At 39.0% G+C, this 19,474-nt stretch overlaps 1 protein-coding gene across 2 annotated transcripts in view; it reads right to left on the bottom strand.

Annotated features, from left to right (window-relative positions):
• The window catches only part of C3H1orf87 (chromosome 3 C1orf87 homolog), an 83,262-nt gene that overhangs the window by 45,796 nt on the left and 17,992 nt on the right, over positions 1–19,474 (bottom strand). For both annotated transcript variants that reach the window (XM_005204505.5, NM_001206121.3), the window contains exons 3-7: positions 14,380–14,614; positions 10,550–10,690; positions 9,724–9,987; positions 6,112–6,227; positions 2,539–2,704 (exon numbers count right to left, since the gene is read on the bottom strand). In XM_005204505.5, coding sequence (XP_005204562.2) covers positions 2,539–2,704; positions 6,112–6,227; positions 9,724–9,987; positions 10,550–10,690; positions 14,380–14,614 — 922 coding nt within the window. The remainder of the gene's footprint in view (positions 1–2,538; positions 2,705–6,111; positions 6,228–9,723; positions 9,988–10,549; positions 10,691–14,379; positions 14,615–19,474) is intronic.

Raw genomic sequence — 19,474 nt, 5'->3', positions numbered from 1 at the left:
CATTCAGAGCCTGCTCTGACAGCCAGCACTCCATGTGGCCATCACTTGACCCTGGGAAAGAGCCTCCTTCCTTAGACTATTTTGCAGTGACAATTTCACCAAACACTGATTAAAAAAAAAAAAAAAATATATATATATATATATATGGAAGGGAAACCTATTTCCTGAGTGCCTCACATATCAAACAGTATACTGAGTGCTTTCACATACTTATCTTACTTAATCCTCACAATAGACACAGGAGGTAGATATTTGGAGCCCACTTTTTTCCAGATGGAAAATCAGAGACTCAAAGAGCTTAAGCAAATTTATTTTGATTTTCAAGTCATTCATATTCCATTCTATGAGTGTCATCTGAGAACATTCAAGCTTCACTGATACTGGTATGTATTTTCTAATCTGACAAAGAGTGGTTCCTGCTTAGTCAATTTCTGCTGATCTTCTCAAAAACACAATAAAGGCCATTTATGATGTGTGGAATCTCCTGTAATGTTCTCTCCTCCAGTGAAACATGTTTGAATGTTTAATATTCATGTATACAGCACACATGCACACTATCATGTGACTTTGCCTTTGCATGGTTAGTTGACTATATAAATGAAAAAGAAAGAAAGCTACTTCTGTCATAGAATAAGAATCCACTTTCAATATATTGTGTCCTTGGTTTCTTAGTAAATATCACTTGCTTTTTTGAATCCTCTCTCAATTCTTAACTCCTGTTTACCTGGATGAAAGGCTTTTTCCAATCTTTGTTTCAGAACCTTTTTTCCCCTATAAATTACAATCCTTTTTGTTCCTCTGGATTTTTAATTCCTGTATCCTAGACTCAGTAAAATCTTCCAGCTATCATCTGCCTATTGGAGTTCCAATTCTGTCTCTCAGTGTCCAGTATTCTTCTGTATTTGAATCCTGGCTCTGCCTCTTGCTAGCTGTGGTTCTTGAGAGATTCAGTTGTCTTCTCTGAGAATCAGTTGTTGTTTATTTCATTTATTAAATGGGTATTATAACATCTACCTAGGTCTTCCATTTACCTGTAAATGTTCAATGAGTAAATATAAGTAAAGCATTTAATGCAGTGTTTGGCAGTTTAGGAAGAACTCAGCAAAGCCTGGTAGTGCAAGTTGTTGTGAATGGAATTGCAGTCAATGTGGTCACTATTATTTTGCCTGTATGCAAGGTAATCTCATGACTGGAGTTTGTTTGGGTGAATACAACACATGAGTTAATATGGTTCTGGATCCTTTTTTATGAAACATATCTATCCAGTTAATTAATGCTCCAAAACAGCATTGCTAATCTCTATCAGCAATAAACCACATCAGTTCCTACAATTTGGTGTCCCTAAAGAACAGAGTACTGCCTGGTGACCTCACTGGAAGCTGGTAGAGGATGTGATACATGAACACTTAGCTTTGGAAAAAATATTTGTTTTCCACTGTGAAATGTTATTTAGATATTGTCATACTGTCTATTGTTAGCATAAAACATAGCCCAGTGTAAGTAATTCCTGGACCAATTCAGCATATTTCACAATTCTTTACTCTTGTTTTTTTTTCTCTTGAGCGCAGAAAATAAGTTAATTGTGAAATGTAATCCACAGGCAGAACACAGATCAAAACTGGGCTTTTTTTTTAATTTGAATTTTTATTTCAGTGTCTTTTAATCACTTTAAACTTTATTTTAAATATAACTGTATTGATTTATTTTTGGCTGTGCTTGGTCTTCATTGCTTTTGCGTGGGCTTTCTTAGCTGTGGTGAGGGCGGGCCACTCTTCACTGTGCTGTGCAGGCTCCTCATCACGGTGGCTTCTCTTGTTGCAGGGCACAGGCTCTAGGGCATGGGGCTTCAGTAGTTGCTGGACGTTGGCTCAGTAGTGGCGGCTCTTGGGCTCTAAAGCACAGGCTCAGTCGTTGTGGTACATGGGCTTGGGGATGTGGGATCCTCCTGGACCAGGGATCAAGCTCAGGTCTTCTGCATTGGCTGAAGGTAGATTCTTTACCACTGAGCCCCCAGGGAAGCCCTCATTTTAAAGTTTCTATTAAACAAGAAATGGCTTGATTTCCAAAGAAAGAAAGAAAGTGAAGTCGCTCAGTCATGCCCGACTGTTTGCAACCCCATGGACAGTAGCCTGCACCAAGCTCCTCTGTCCATGGCATTTTCAAGGCAAGAGTACTGGAGTGGGTTGCCATTTCCTTCTCGAAAGAGATGGCCAATTTATTACATAAGAAATTAGAAGTAAAAACAGGAAATGGAAATCTTTACCGTAAACATTCTGTTTTCTTTAGCTTATTATTTTCCTCTTAGTTGATTAAAATTTGGGAAGTGATTATTAGGCTTACATAATAAATACTGAACTTACATAGTTTAAATTTTCCTAGGACCTACATAATTAGTATATATGCACTCCTACTTTCAAAGCTAGCCAGTTATGGATCTCAGTATGTTTATTCTTAGTGAACTGCGCCTTCTTACTATAGACCCAGTGCCCCAAGATAGCCTTCTGGAGATGAATGAATCTGAAATCTAATTTAGGTTACCTTGGGTGGGGGCAGGCAGCCAGAGAATGAGCGATCTTCTTTTCGAAAACTCAGGTTGAGTTTCTCTATGTTGAGTTTGGCCTTGGTTGCCCTCAGTGCCATCTTCAGGACTTCCAACAGGCTCTCGTTCACTTCTGACTGTGAGTTGTAGTCTTGAGGGGCGATACTGCTTGGAGAAGCAGGAGAAAGGCTGTGAAAAGACAATTTACTCAAAGCTGCTGTGTGTTTTCATACCTGATCTTTTACCCCTGCCATACACTGTGGAACCAGAGAACCCACCCAGCAAGGCCTTCTAAATCTGGGTAACCTCATCACGGGACTGCATGAGGAGACTGCACAGGTCAACTAAAGTTTGTTCTATTCTAGTGAGTCCCACAGTCTCTTCTCTCAGAGGTACGAATCCATTCAACTAGATCATAGACTACAACTTGTAATCCACTAATTTTTTTCCAGATGAGGGAAACTTAGAATTGACCATAGCAGTTTACTTACCTATTCAATCTTATTAACACTTTTCTTAAGTCCAGATAACTATTGATAGCAAATATCAATAGCAATTTGATAGCAAATTCCCAAACTGTCCATTGCCACAAGCAAAGCAGATCCTACCAGATCCCTGTAGTCAGGGAAGCTATCTAGAAGGAAATCTTGAACCAGGTAAACTTCCTTCATTATCCTTGACTCTGCTCTTTGAGTCTGGAAAACCCAGAAAAGTTTTGGGAACAATTATTTATTTACTGTCTGGCATCCAAATGTATGTAGTTACTAAGATGGTGTATCTGTTTGTTGTTTCTTTAAATGATTGGTGAAAACAAGGTGATAAAGTGTTATAGTCATTTATTTTATGAAACTACTTTGGGGTGTTTATTCATTTAACATTCCAGTGTATATGTTCTTCCAGATCCAAGCTGTGCTATCTCCTTCAGAGTGAAGCTTTTCCTGTTTCCTCTGTTTCAACTTAAGTTCCACTTCTCTAGACAGACATTCTATGATATCCCCCAAACTCCATTCATGTAAATCAGTTTCCTTTCAGTGGTATGCTGGTAAATCATTAATGACCAGCTCTCTAAGATAAAGCTGTAATCTGCAGCCTTACTAAATTTTATGGTGCAAAAACTCCCACCGTGGTCAGTTTCCAGTTGCCAATATGATGTCCCTGAGTGAGGCACTGGGAACTGAGGTTCACAGTCAGCCCCCCTAGTGCTCCTGAACCCCCTGCTTGAGAAACTCTTTCAAATTTATTTGTTCTTTTCCTGTAATAAGTTTCCCTCAAGTTGCGATTGCTTCCTGATTCTTTTAGCTGTTGTTTTCTGTCTGACCTCCCTTGTAAACTGTACCGTAAGATGTGGGCCGAGTCTGTTTTGCACATATATCTGTGGATCTTGTACAGATTGGCAAATCTGTTCCAGATTTGAATCAGGTTTCCTTCCTCTTTCCTTTTCTTGTAACACCAGTTTCTGCAGGAAGGAATTCATAAGAAAGACTTTGGCCCTCGGCTCAGTACACGGAGTACTGAATGGGAGGTTTTATATGGAGCCCATTTACTGCAGCTGGTGGATTTCATAGAAAAACCTTCTGCAGGAGTTTACTTCATCTGGTCCCACTTAGGTGATGAAAGCTGTTGCCACTGGTGATGCTGGAGGCATTTTAAACATCATAGAGCTGTCCCACATAAAGCTCTACCTGACAGAACATGGGAGGGACTTTTTCTGAGCTGTACATTAATTAGTAAAGAGCCTGGATTCATTGCAGGCCATCAGTCCTGCACTTCCGCAAACACACTGTCTGGTTTATATAGAGCAGCACCTTCTCTGATGAATTCAAAATGATATCTTTATGGACCTTTTTTATATAGTAGATATCCAAATGTTCCTGCAAGTGAAATAATGCAAGCTCTTTGGATAATTGGAGGTGCCGATGACATTCCACAGATATTTATTGAGCATCTCCCGTGTGCCAGGAACTATGCTAGAACTATGCTGGACACTGAGTTGGCCAGGAAAGACACTATTCCTCACCTCAAATGTCAAAGAAGTAATTACAAGCACAACGACTACTATAAAAAGAAAGGGCTATGAGGTTATACAGCAAAGAGATATAACCTAGTCTAGGGCTCAGGAAAGACTTCCTGTCTAGGATTCATGAGACCCATATCTGCCAGTAAGTGGCCATTTGTTCTGATGCATCATCTCCTACTTCTCAGGTTGCAAATCTCACTATCTCTACTATATGAAGTATGGCTGCTGATTATTAAATATTGCTAGGGATTTATGGTTCTCAGCAGGGAAGTTGCTCCAAGTGATAGTTGACTGGTGTACCCATATGGCAGCATCACTTTCTTTGGACTGTTAGCCCTTGAGGGAGAGATTGAGCCTTGCCAATCTCTGAATTCACTGTGCTCAGCAAAGTGTGCCTGGCAAACAGCTGGCATTCGATGGATGCATGTAGAATGAAGTAATGCAATCAAAAAGGCCACATTGCACATTGTAGAAAGGAATTAAGTCTGTCACTTGGTCCAAGGACAATTTTATAGGAAACCCTGCCTTTTTCCTAGAGTGAAGTGACATACTTCAGTGCCATGGCTCACTATGTCACATTATTTGGAACTGGAAAGGATGTTTTCTGGAAGTAGTAATAGTAGTATTAGTTGCTCAGTTATATTTGACTCTTTGCAACCCCATGGGCTGTAGCCTGCCAGGCTCCTCTGTCCATGGAATTCTCCCGGCAAGAATACTGGAGTGGGTAGCCATTCCCTTCTCCAGGGGATCTTTCTGACCCAGGGATCTAACCTAGGTCTCTAGCAGTGTAGGTAGGTTCTTTACCATCTGAACCTCCAGGGACAGTTTCAAAATAGTAACAAGCCCTATCATGTACCATTTTTAAGAACTATGCAATGACTAACTCAGTTCCTCTTACAAATCTATAAAGTGAAGGGAAATCTATCATTGTTTGCATTTAACAGCTGGAGAATGGAAGCACAGAGAGGGTAAGTGAACAGCCCAAGTTTACAGAGTCACTAATGGGCAGAAACAGGAATTGAGTCTAGGTTTCTGTCAATAGAAGTTAAGCTCCTAACCACTGCATTTTGTCATTTTTTGTGGAGAATACAGACTATCATGCTTTACTGTGTCTCATCTCTAATGCTGTTCCTCACGTCCTATATTTATGTTGGGTTCTTTCTTTCCTTTGAGATTATATGAAGGAATTACTGATTTCTGTACCTCAAACCTTTTTCTGCTAGTGCCCGTAACCCAGGAGTTCACTGTCTGAACATATTTCTGGAATAACACCATGTGGACAGGAACTCTGCCTGGTACACATTCATTTATTATTTCAAAACGAGGTTTTTCATTTTCACATGGCAATCTCATAAAAAAAGACGCATTGTTGCAAATAACTTTGTATGCATGCCTGCACAGGAGGGAGAAAAGAAAACTATAAGCAAAAGGCAAAGCATTGGTAAAGAGTAAAGTGATTTTGCACTGGGTGAAGTTTTCAAATGTATTACTTCCAAGATCCCTGTCAGCTCTTGAAGTCTATACACACTATGCCCATAAATAGGGAAAAAAGTACCTTTGATGGCTACTACTCTGAGTTTCTTTTACGTTGCTGTCCTCAACTCCTTTGTTTTGCTCTGTATCTTCTGAAGCTGCAACTTTTAAAAACCAGAGTAGCTTTTCATAATTCACCTGAAAATTAAATATCAAAGAGAATATCCTCATTTAATTTACACTTAGGGGAAAGAAGATACCTGCTGAGATAAAATGTCAGTTCAGTTCAGTTGCTCAGTTGTGTCCGACTCTTTGTGACCCCATGAATCACAGTACGCCAGGCCTCCCTGTCCATCACCAACTCCTGGAGTTCACCCAAACTCATGTGCATCAAGTCGGTTATGCCTTCCAGCCATCTCATCCTCTGTTATCTCCTTCTCCTCCTACCCTCAATCCCTCCCAGCATCAGGGTCTTTTCCAATGAGTCAACTCTTGGCATTAGGTGGCCAAAGTATTGGAGTTTCAGCTTTAGCATCAGTCCTTCCAATGAACACCCAGGACTGATCTCCTTTAGGATGGACTGATTGGATCTCCTTGCAGTCCAAGGGACTCTCAAGAGTCTTCTCCAACACCACAGTTCAAAAGCATCAATTCTTCGGTGCTCAGCTTTCTTCACAGTCCAACTCTCACATCCATACATGACCACTGGAAAAACCATAGCCTTGACTAGATGGACCTTTGTTGAGATAAAATGTATTTGGAAAAATTTTTAGCATTGAAAAATTTAAAAACATTTTAAAATATATTATAGTAATTACTAGTGCTTTTTTTTTTTTTTTTGTCCAACAATTCCTTTTATTTTCCCTTCTGGACATGTGGTAAAATGATACTTGCTGGTTGTTTCATGGTTGAGTAGGGTCATGATCAGTTCTGGCCAATGAGTGAGAGCATAAGTGACCTGCACTACTTCTGGGCTGAGGATTAAACTGCTGACATGAACCCCACCCCCCACCCAAATATCTCTTTATCCCCTCTGCTATCATATCCACTAATACTCCAGAGTGGATGCTTCACCAGCCTGGATTTGGAGCTAAGATGATGATGGTACTGAGAAGAGCCTAGGCAGGACTCATTATGAAAAATAAGCTTTCATTCTTTTAAGCCACTGAGACTTTGGGGCTCTTTGTTACAACAGCATGACCTAGCCTCTACCTTCTCTCTCTCTCACAAGTCTCATATATTTATTATATATATTATATACTTATATTGAGATATATTCAAAAGATAAAGTCAGATTACTTGGGGGCAAGGCTTTATTTACCTAAGTGAAAAACTTAAGACTTTCTTTTTCTTTTACATAGGAAAAGACTAAAAGAATGTCATCCATTTCCATTGCTTGACTGGATGATTATTCTAGGGACTCTGATGGGCAGACAACTCCAGCATAGTGGAGGTGGGTAGCAGTGGGGAAGGGAAGCCAGATAAGGTCCTGACAGAAACTAGGACTCAGGCGGGAGAATCGACTTGAATTAAAGATTCATAAAGGTTGCACTAATAGATTGACATTGTATTGCTAAATACTTTTCATAAATATAAAATTAATTCTATTTTTGCAGGTTAGGAGTGGGCAAGAGATAGAACCTACTAAATGTTAAACATGAGGCCAGGTCATTTGCATTTATTATATTACTAAATCTTCACGTTAGCCTTATGAAATTGGTTTTGGCCTGATTTTCCATCAACACATGCTCATTTATGATTTTTCCATTGCTATTATTTCTTCCTATTTTAGGATATTGTCTTCTCACTCCCAGAATTCTGTTACACTTGGACTATGCTGTGTATTCACTTACAGTGTGAACTTAGGAAGTGCAATGCTCAGAAAAAGAACCCTGGCCTTATCTTTGGGGAACCTTTATATCTGCCCTGGGTCTGCCATTAATTCTCTGAGTGTCCTGAGGAAATTCCTTGATCCTCTGGGTTTCAGTTTCCTAATTAGTAAAATGATGGTGATGAGCCATATTTCAAAGATGCCTCCTATCTCTAAATCTCTAGGAACTGTCATGATACATCTTTATCAAGTTCTCCATTCTAACCTCAGAGCTTATAGACCAATCAGCTTGTAAACAGACCTGTTATCTTGAATCTCTAACTATTCCAATGGTGTTAAGAGCAGACAATGAAATCTGGGACAGGGAACCTTTTAAAGAGAAATTAAACAGGGCTAACCCCGCTGGTGGTACATGGTGGTACTGTCTTGGATGCTAGGCTTCAGCATTATGTGAACCAAGAACTTCCAGATGTCCAAGCTGGGTTTAGAAAAGGAAGAGGAACTAGAGATCAAATTGCTAAAATTCACTGGATTATACAGAAAGCAAGGGAATTTCAGAAAAAACATCTATCTCTGTTTCATCAACTATGCTAAAGCCTTTAACTCTGTGGATCATGACAAACTGTGGAAAGCTCTTAGAGAGATGGGAATACCAGACCATCTTACCTGTCTCCTGAGAAACCTGTATGAGGGTCAAGAAGTTAGAACCCTGTATGGAACAACTGGTTCAAGATCAAGAAAGGAGTATGACAGGGCTGTCTGTTGTTACCCTGTTTGTTTAACCTATATGCTGAGCACATCATGAGAAATGCCAGACTGGATAAATTACAAGATGGAATCAAGATAGGCAGGAGAAACATCAACAATCTCAGATATGCAGATGATACCACTCTTATGGCAGAAAGTGAAGAGGAACTAAAGAGCCTCTTGATGAGGGTGAAGGAGAAGAGTGAAAGAGCTAGCTTAAGACTAAATATTAGGGGAAAAAACAAACAAACAAACTAAGATCATGGCATCCAGCCCCATTACTGCATGGCAAATAGAAGGGGAAAAAGTGGAAGTTGTGACAGATTTTCTCTTCTTGGGCTCCAAAATCACTGCAGAGAGTGACTGAAGCCATGAAATCAGAAGATGATTGCTTTCTGACAGGAAAGCAATGACACACCTAGACAGTGTGTTGAAAAGCAGAGACACTGCTCTGCCGACAAAGGTCCTTATAGTCAAGGCTATGGTCTTCCCAGTGGTCATGTGCAGTTGTGAGAGTTGGACCATAAAGAAGGCAGAATGCCAAAGAATTGATGCCTTTGAACTGTGGTGTTGAATTCCTGAAAGTCAAGGCAGCAAGGAGATCACACCAGTCGATCTTAAGGGAGTTCAACCCTGAATTTTCACTGGAAGGACTGATGTTGAAGCTGAAGCTCCAGTATCATGGTCATCTGATGTGAACAGATGACTCATTGGAAAAGTCCCTGATGCTGGGCAAGATTGAGGGCAGAAGGAGAAGAGGGCGTTAGAGGATGAGATGGCTGGACTGCATTACTGATGCAATGAAATGAACTTGGGCCAACTCCGGGAGATGGTGGGGGACAGGGAGGCCTAGTGTGCTGCAGTCCATGGGGTCACAAAGAGTCGGACATGACTGGGCAACTGAGCACCACCAACAACAAAGGACCTAAATCTATTTTCTATTTGGGTCTTATCTGACTAGAGATTTCTACATATGACTATAAATAGGCTTTGTAGCTTAGGGGTCAATGGCAAAGGTTATTTTCAAGAAAGAAACTTACCTTTTGATTCTATTACTCTGGTGGGTACAAGTCAAATAAACAAAGGGAACTCAATAAAGTAGCAAGATGGTCCTACCATTTCAGGAGAGCTCCCCCTAGAAAATCTCTGGCAAAGGATCTTGACTGTTGGCAACTGCAGAGGGACTTCAAGCCTTAAGAAGAGGTGGCTCAGCTGAGATTGGAGAAGAAATCCTGAAGAGACAGGATCCAATACCTTCAGCTCTTTCTGAAGTTTGTCTAATAAGCCAGAACTCAAAGGAAGAGACTTGAGTTCTCTTCTGACCAGGGCAAGAAGAAAAGTGTCTTCTTTTTTTGTTCCACTTGGTCTCTGGCCAATATCCTGAAACAACAACAACAACAAATTAACAGGGCTCTAAACCAAAGTGACTGAAGACCAACACAAGGAAGCAGAAGAGTACTTGAGTTGGTATTAGAGCCTCCACATTCAGGCCTTGTCCCGAATAGGAAGAATACTTACACTTGAAAGTAAGTATTCAATATGGATGTATTCATTAGTTTGTAACGTCTCAAGATCTTTTCCTTCAGGTGAAGAAAAGAAGCAAATCATTTCAGAGTACATGCTCTGATAGAAGGTTCTTTAAGGTATATCATTTGTCTTTTACAAAATATATATTTTTTATTATATGAGATTTTAGAATGATAAATCTTAAAGACCGGGATCTGGGAGGAGGAAGAGGGAAGGAAGATGTGATGGTCATGCGGAACATTTGAGGTTTGCCTGTGGGCTCCCAGGGAAGTTTCCTGGAAAGCTGATGAGACATATCGGGTGTGGTATCCACCAGTCTATCTTAGACCATCTTATTATCTGTTCCACATCAAAATACACAGTTGACAAATAATATCCCTTCATCTACAATAGAAAACAGCTCAACAGCTCCCACCTTGGGTTGGTCAGAGCTGCTCCTTGCCATCTGTTCTAAGGACCAGTCTCTAAAGTTTCTCCTGGGGAGGCCATGGATATAGGACAGGGACTGGTCTCCAGTTGGTTGAGAGATGCAGTAGACATTTGCCTGGTTGGAAACCTTAAAGAAGCAAAGATAAATGGATCAGAAGGGATGGGGAAGAGAAAGAGGGAAAAAAATGGAAAATATGAGTGAGCCAACTAATTCTTAAAACATGGTCCCATTCCAAAAGACTTCAAGCCCCGAGGTCATTGAGTCATTTAATCCCCCAAGAAGAGAGCTTATCTCAACATTAATTTCAGCATTATGCAGTTAACACAAGTTTGATAAATAAATGGGCAATTAGACATGTTTTCTTTTGTGCCTGATAAAAGGTGTTTGTGACAAAGAAAAAGTAAGCCTGTAAACACATCTTTCATATGCAAACCAATCAACCTAAATCTATGTCTCTAACCACCTCCCTTATCTAACTCACATACCAACTCAGTATTTCCCCTGTCCCAAATGAACCTAGGTCCACATATCAGACTGGGGATAGCCCCTCTACCCAAAGCCCACTCACTGGAGTTGTTCAAGCCAGCCAGTTCTAATCTGCTAACCCTGCCCGCATTACCTTTCCCATGGAAACCCCAATAAAGGCCGTGGCCTGTGCTTTTCCCTTATTCTTCTGCCTCCTGATCTTGGTGCTTCCACATGCGGCCCTGCACAGTGTGGCATACCCGCTTCCCCTGGGAAATCTAAGTCACAAGTTCTTTCAAAGGCAGTTGTCTCTTTATCTGTCACCTCACCATACCTGATTCAAAGGAAATCCTGGGTACAAATTTAACCACATGGCCATATTTAATATCAGGTCATTGAAAGGAGGCATTATGAGAGGGATTCACTAAAAACTGAATGTCCATACTCATTTGATAGTTTATACTGAATAACCTATCAGTATAAATAGCAACCTGAAGGGTTTATAGTCATTAAACATTTTAAAGAAAAATCAAAGTCTCTCTAGAGTGAGCTGAGTGAGCAGGAGTGGCAGAGTTCTAGAACAGGCAGTTGTGGAGGAAAAGCAAGACAAAACAAGCAAAATGGCTTTGAAAGGAACGTACTACCAATCAACTGTGATAATTATTAAAATTAAAGCACTAACACTTTCATTCTCATGCTGCCAGATGCAAAAAGCACACTTTAATTTTATTTTTGAAACTGTGCTACTGAGTTTGCCGCTAGTCACAGATTCTTTTTTATTTTCTGAGAGAAAGCAGAGCTGATACTTCTGAGAAACAGTGTAAACAGCATATATGTATTTTTAAAAATGTATAAGGAGAGAATTTAAGAGACAAAAGATCCTAGGGCTGGCAGTGAGAAGAGCCAGGCTCTGTCTGTGAGATCTTGAAACATCATTTAAGCTCTCTGGGTCTCTTATTATTCATTTGTGAAATGAGAGTTTGTATTTGCTGATTTATAAGATATCTTACTATTGCTTCTCTTAACATTTTCAGCTTTACTTACCTCTTCCTAGGGTTATCTTTGAGTTTACCTGTAATTTAGAACAGAGTTTCACACTTGCCAGTCCTTAACCCACGTTTACTTTTCTTTTAGAGCAAATTCAGCCGGTCCAGACTGCCTGCTACATCCCAGACAGGAAAGCTTATTTTCATCTATATGTGAAGAACAGGAATCTAGAAGGAGCTCTGATTGGTTTACTTCTTTCACTGTGGCAGGATTCCACTTACCACTTAGTCAAGGTGGTAATGAGTGTCTCTGTACCAGGCAGCCATGGCTGCCATCTGGCCAGCCAGGATCCTACACTCGGCAGACAGAACCAATTAGTCAGGCCCCACACTTCCCACGAGGTCTTGCTGTGTTTGATGGGTGGGTGTTAGCCCTGCTGAGCCTCCCATAAGAAACCCCTTGAATCCTGGGAGGGGAGGGACAAATTGTCTCCCTCTGGCACTGCAGAGCTAGTAAAGAATCCAGACCGTGGAGGTCCAAGAACAACTTACCTAGTGAACACTCTGCCTGTCACAGTGGCTAATGCAGACCCTGTATCCCAGATGGGTAGAGAGAGGGTCAAACAAACTTTCATTTATAAAAGAAAAACTAGAAATGACTTAAACGCCCATCAATAGGGATTAAATGAGACATGTTATATCCATATAAACGAATGAATATAGTTTGGGGATTAAGGCCCTAGAATCTGGACCTCAACTGTGGCTCTGCCACTTCTCAGCCTTATGACCTGGGCAAAGCACTTGATGTCTTTGTTTTTCAGTTCCTTCTTCTATGATCTGAAGATAATAGAAGTTCCTACCTCACTGAGTGCTTGGGAGTAGTAGGTTAGTTAATATATATAAACAGCTTAGAATAGTGCCTCTGGGTGTGAGTCACTCAGCCGTGTCCGACTCTTTGTGACCCCATGGACCGGAGCCCACTCCTCTGTCCATGGAATTCTCCAAGCAAGAATACTGGAGTGGGTTGCCATTCCCTTCTCCAGGGGATCTTCCCGACCCAGGAATTGAACTGGGATCTTCTGTACCGAGGGCAGACTCCTTACTGTCTGAGCCGCCAGGGAAGCTAGAATAGTGCCTGGCATGTAGCAAATTCTAAGTGTTAGTTCTGAGTATGACTCTCACAGGGACATTAAACATAATGCTTAGGATGAATTTTTTGAAGCTGTGGGAGAATTCTGGATATGAAGTGAATAGACCAGGATGACAAAGAACATATATGTGATGATTCGTATTTGGTATCTATGCATGAAAAAAAGATGAGAAAGAAATAAACTATTATTTTTCTTTGCATTTTATTTTTTCTTATTTATATTCTTCCATTTTCCAAAATTTCTACATGAGTATATAATATGGTACAGTTAGAAGGATCAATAAAAATTTTAGGAGAAAAATGAGAAGTCCCCAGTGTTTGAGACCTTGCAGAACATGGTCTGAGGTCTGAGGTCCATTGGTGAACTGGTAGCCACTCCATATTGTAATTTTTGCAGAGTTCTAATGAATAAAAGATCACAAATCCACAGGCTTTTATATTCTCATGACTGAAAACTAGTGAGCATCTGAGTGATTTAGAAAGGGCTATTAAAATTATAAACTAAAGATAGTTATGTTAGAGTTTACTGCAGACTCTAATTCAGTATTCTACTAAAATATCCGACTGTCACTTCATTCTTGGCGGTGCTACAAAACTCCTCCTCTATATATTTGTTTAATTGCAATTTCAGCAATTTTTTGAAATGGTACTTTGTTACCAATGAATCATTAGTTGGTCTTAATTGGGTCCAATTTTCTATTGCTGCTACTCTTGCTTTTTAATTACAAATTAATAATCATTTAGATTCAGCATTATCAAGTTAATCTGTTGTGGATTGTTTGGTTGATTCTTAGCAGAGGGCAGTGATAATGTATTAATATTTCTATGAAGATAGTTTAGGGCTGATAATTCTTTGATATCTAGACATGATTTCATTGGGTTTTGAAAATAAATTATCTTTTCCTATAACATTAAAGCAGACAAACCCTCCTCCTCCAACACACCCCAAATTTGCACAAGTGATGATGCATCACTGTATAACGATCATTTAGTCACAGAGTAGGTTGACCAATTCAGTTAGCGGTCAGTGAAGATGCAATATACAGAATGATCTCAAAATTCATTTTCAGATTTAAAAAATGATTTTGATTCTATTTGATGCAAAATGTATTAATTACCATTAGAACAAGCATGTGTTGATGTGAGTGTATGTTTCCAACCCAACTGAATTTCCTAGCCAATTACCAAGGAAAGTTTAAGAATTTGTTACTCACTTTGCCATCCAGAAATCTACAACTGAGTGCTCCTGTTAGGAGCTTCCCGTTGTCCTCTGGTTTCTGGTTGTTCTCTTGGTGCTTGCTCTCTTTCACATCATCTGGGTCGTGATTGATTTGATGATCTGTGGGATCAGTCAGAGCTGGTGGGTCTCCACCGATGGGCTTTGCATCACCAGTCACTGATTTCTGGAGCACTGTTTGAGTTTCTGCCTTCAAGTTCTGGTTCTCCTTGCTGCAAAGAAACAAGTTTTGTGCTTTGTTACTCAGGGCACACTCCACCTGCACTAAGCTGGCATAAGAAAAGGCAGGTGTTAGTCTGGTGGTGGGAATATTGGTAATTTAGCATGACGGAATGAAGAAGTAAACATTATTATTTGTCTAGGGATCATTTACCATAGAGAAACCATGTTATTTTCTCAGGCTTTACCTTCCTTATAATCTATCCATCTGCTCTAAAATCCTTACTGTAAGAAATGGCAGTTTCAAAGATGAACCCTAAAGGTTATTACTTATCTTTCTTCCTTAAAAGTCTAACAGGTATTTTCAGTGTTTACAACTAGAAAAAGAAGAAAGTCAAGGCATTTTGCCAGCTCCAGTTCTGCTCTGTGTCTCCCCTTAATTGTCTCACCAGAAGGCTTCTTTTTCTCTCAGTAGTCCTCCATTTAATTTTAATATTAAATAGAGGGGGAAAAATTGTAGGAATGGCTCAAAGAAATTTATATAAAAACAAAAATCTACAAATTATGCAACTTTGTTTAGTAACTAAAAGACATAAGTCACAATTACATGGTATTGTTTTAAATATAGAAAACTTCTTCGGAAATAAAGAATACAAATGCTCATGGTCACATAAATAAATAGAATTCTTACAGTGGGTGACTGGACTAAATATATTAAAGAGTCAGGAAGCTAAAATTTTTGACCTAGTAAATCAATTTTTAAGAATTCATATTAAGTAAAAAATGTGGAAAAAGAAAAATTTTAAACTATTTATTAATAGGTGGATGTGTTGAGTGTTTCATTCTATGTTCGTTTGAGATAATGTATGGTGCTATTAAAATAGTTACAAATAATTTTAATGAAAAAATATCTTGTTATACAAATAAATGAAAAAGATAATTATCTCAACTATATAAACTCATATATAAATACATGTGTCTTTGTGTGAGAGTGCATAATATATGTAGAAGGAAATATGTCAGAAGTAAACAGTAAGAACCTCCTAACAGAAGCCAGGATATTACATTATACTACAGGCAGTGTACTGTTGTTAGTCATTCAGTCATGTTCAACTCTTTGTGACCCAGACTATAGCCCACCAGGCTCCTCGGTCCATGGAGTTCTCCAGGCAAGAACACTGGAATAGGTAGTCATTCCCTTCTCCAGGGGATTTTCTTGACCCAGGGGTTGAACCAGCATCTCCTGCATTGGAAGGTGGATTCTTTACCACTGAGCTACTTGGGAAGCCCACATTATACTATATTATATACTATACTATATACCATATTATACTATATAATAAAACTATTATTCTAAATTTCTAACATGAAGAAATATTATTTTATTATCAATAAAAATAATTTAAAAAAATAGCTATGCATTATGCCTAGAAGGTTGTATAAATTTTAGCTGTTATTATTGATGCAGTGGAAAGGACCCATGTTAAAGTGTGTCATGTAATCTGAGCATAAAACAATGGCTACAACACTTGTTGATTTGAATAAGGCCAAGATTGACATATGTATATTTTTTACATTAATTCTCTTAAGTCATGGCAGCATGAGAAGCAAAGAAGGCTTAGGAAAGAGCTGAGAGGAACACCTACATTTACAGAGCGAAGAGCCCTAAAAGGAGACTTGGAAGAAATTCTAAGTAAGGTAGAAGAAAAACCAGAAGAGTGTGGTCTTAGCAATAAAGTGAAGAGAATGTTGCCAGAGAGATGGCATAATCAACACCTCACATGCTGTTGAGAAAAGTGAGTTCTGAAAAGTGTCCATTGAGTTAAGCCAAAAGGACGTCATCAGGAAACCTGACATGAGGAATTTCCCTGAGGTAATAGAGGTAGACGCTAGACTGAAGGGGGTTGACAAAAGAGGAGGGATCAGAAACCAAAGGTAGGAAGTATAAAGACCTCTGTGAAGAATTTTGGCTTCAGGAGAGGAGAGAAATGGGGTGACTGGAGTACAATGTTGGTTTCAGATAGGGCTTTGTTATCGTCATATTTATCTTCAAAATATACAAATAGCTCATACAACTCGACAAAAAAAATAAATAAGCCAATCAAAAAATGGGTAGAAGACCTTAATAGACATTCCTCCAAAGAAGACATATGATAGTCAATAGGCACATGAAAAGGTGCTCAACATTGCTCTTTATTAGAGAAATGCAAATCAAAACTACAAGGAGATACCACCTCACACCCATGAGAATGGTCATCATTAAATAAATCTCAAATAACAAATGCTGGAGAGGGTGTGTAGAAAAAGGAAACCTCTTATGCTGCTTGTGGGGATGCAAACTGGTACAGTCACTATGGAAAACATTGTAGAGGCTTCCTAAAAAACTAAAAATAGAGTTACCGTATGACCGAGCAATTCTACTCCCAGGCATGTACCTGGAGAGAACTGTAATTTAAGAATATACATGCACACCTATGTTTATAGCAGCAGTATTCGTAATAGCCAAAACATGGAAACAAACTAGATGTCCATTGACAGAGGAATGGATAAAGATGTGGTAATATACATATACTATGGAATACTACTCAGACTTAAGAAAGAGTAAAATAATGCCATTTGCAACACATGGATATAAGTAGAAATTATCATAAGTGAAGTAAGTCAGGCAGAGAAAAACAAATACCATATTATATCACTTATATGTGGAATCTAAAATATGGCACAAATGAGCTTATCTACAAAACAGAAATAAACATAGAGGTCAGACTTATGGCTACTAGAGGGGAGGGGGTAAAGGAGGGAAGGACTGGGAGTGTGGGATTAGCAGATATAAACTATTATATATAGAAAGAATAAGCAACAAGAGCCTACAATATAGCACAGAGAACTGTATTTAACATCCTGTGATAAACCATTATGGAAAAGAACAGAAAAGAATGGAAAAGAAATTAAAAACATGTCTATATTATATAGCTGAGTCATTCTCTAGACAGCAAAGATTGGAGCAACATTATAAATCAACTATACTCCAATAAAAAAAAATTAAATAAAAGAAACTAAAGACAGTAGGGACTTTAACACATTTAAATGAAGAGCCAACTGACCAAGGAAAAGGAGAGGATATCATTGATGACATAAGATGAATCCTGACAAAATGAGATGGAATGTCACTGAGAAGACAGAGACAGAAATGAAACCTCAGGGTCAGGTAGCAGGAAAATGGGTGAGGATGTAGGCAAATTTTAACATTTGGTGACAGGAGACTGGCCAAATTGCTGACAGCTTAAATTTTCTCTTTGACATACAAGGTTTCCTGACTACCTGTTGGGTCTCAAAAAAGGAAATGTTGGGGTAGCAGGTCTGAATTTAAGGGAATATGGCTTGAAATAGCTGCTATAAAGATAGCCGATCAGACAAAGAAGGAAGGTTGGCTGGACACAACCGAGTGGTCACTCGAAGGCTGGAGACCACGGATTTTGTGGCACCAGTTGGAGAGGATGCATGCTCTGCAGTCCTCGTGGAGATACAAGGCAGGCAGACAGTTTCATCCAGGGCTGGAGACTTGTCAGATAGGATGTAGCTGGATGACAATAGAGTAAACTGGGAATGTTGGGGGAGTGTATATTTAATATATAGTTCTTCAATGAGAGAAGACATATAATATACAGTCCCTGATCTTAAGAAATTTAATTTCATTTGGCTATCCAAAAATATAGGAGTAATAAAGTTAACAACTGATATAAACATGTTTCTAGAAGTCAGGATAGTGGTTACCTTTGCAGGGAGGTATAAAGTCCAGAAGGGAACCTCAGGGGTGTTTCTAGGAATGTGGTACCAATTCATTTCTTGATCTGGATGTCTGTTGCAAGCATATTTCATGTTTGTGAAAATTCAGTGAGTGAGTGGTATACTTATGATGTGTACTTTATGTATTATATAGGTATATTTCTACAAAGTGTTAAAAGAAATTGGCATAAGATTTACATAAATAATATGAAATATACCTAAGTGAAGTGAAGTAAAAGTCACTCAGTTGTGCCCAACTCTTTGCGACGCCATGGACTATACAGTCCATGGAATTCTCTAGGCTAGAATCCTGGAGTGGGAAGCCTTTCCCTTCTCCAGGGGATCTTCCCAACCCAGGGATCGAACCCAGGTCTCCCTCATTGCAGGCGGATTCTTAACCAGCTGAGCCACAGGGGAAGACCACAAGAAGTATACCTATTTGGTATATAAATAAATGTCAATAGAATGCTACAAAGAATCAGTGCTATTTGAAGTTCTTAAGAAAAATAAGTAATTATACTTTGCAGGGGTTTCAAAAATAATAGTATTACTGAGTAAGTATATGACAGCCACATTATAGCCATTTACAAACATTCATTTATTTAATCTTTAGATCAGCCCTATAGGTAGGTGCTCATATTATTCTCATTTTAGGATGAAAAATTTAGGTTCAGAGGGTTTATATCATTGTCTAATTCTACCTGGCTTTGCAATGGTACAGCCAGGATTTAAATCTAAATCTTCCTGGTTGCATCTTGATTGTTCCAGGTGCCAGTAGAGTCAGGAAAAAAAGTCTGTGGAAATTAGGGAATATATGAGAAACAGAAATTAGAGAAGGCACCAAGCAGGAAGTGCAGGATTTAAAAGCAAAAATGGTAATGGGGCAAACAGTTAACTCTTCTGGATGAAGGCAAGGACAGTTAAATCATTTTTGCTTTCATGACCTTTAAAATCCTTTTGTGGGCAGTCTTAGGATAAAATTGCCTGAGAACTATGAAATATAACTGCCTGTCTGTTAAAACAGCCATAGTGTATGTAAAAGTAAAAATAATCTGTTAAATCTGTTTAAAGTAAAAGCTGCTTTAAAAAAACAACAACATGCATAACACTTTCAATTTATCATGAAA

Source organism: Bos taurus, chromosome 3, assembly GCF_002263795.3.
Source record: "Bos taurus isolate L1 Dominette 01449 registration number 42190680 breed Hereford chromosome 3, ARS-UCD2.0, whole genome shotgun sequence".
Lineage (NCBI taxonomy): Eukaryota > Metazoa > Chordata > Mammalia > Artiodactyla > Bovidae > Bos > Bos taurus.
Note: the sequence above shows the minus strand (reverse complement) of the source record. Positions and strands in the feature narration are given on the sequence as shown.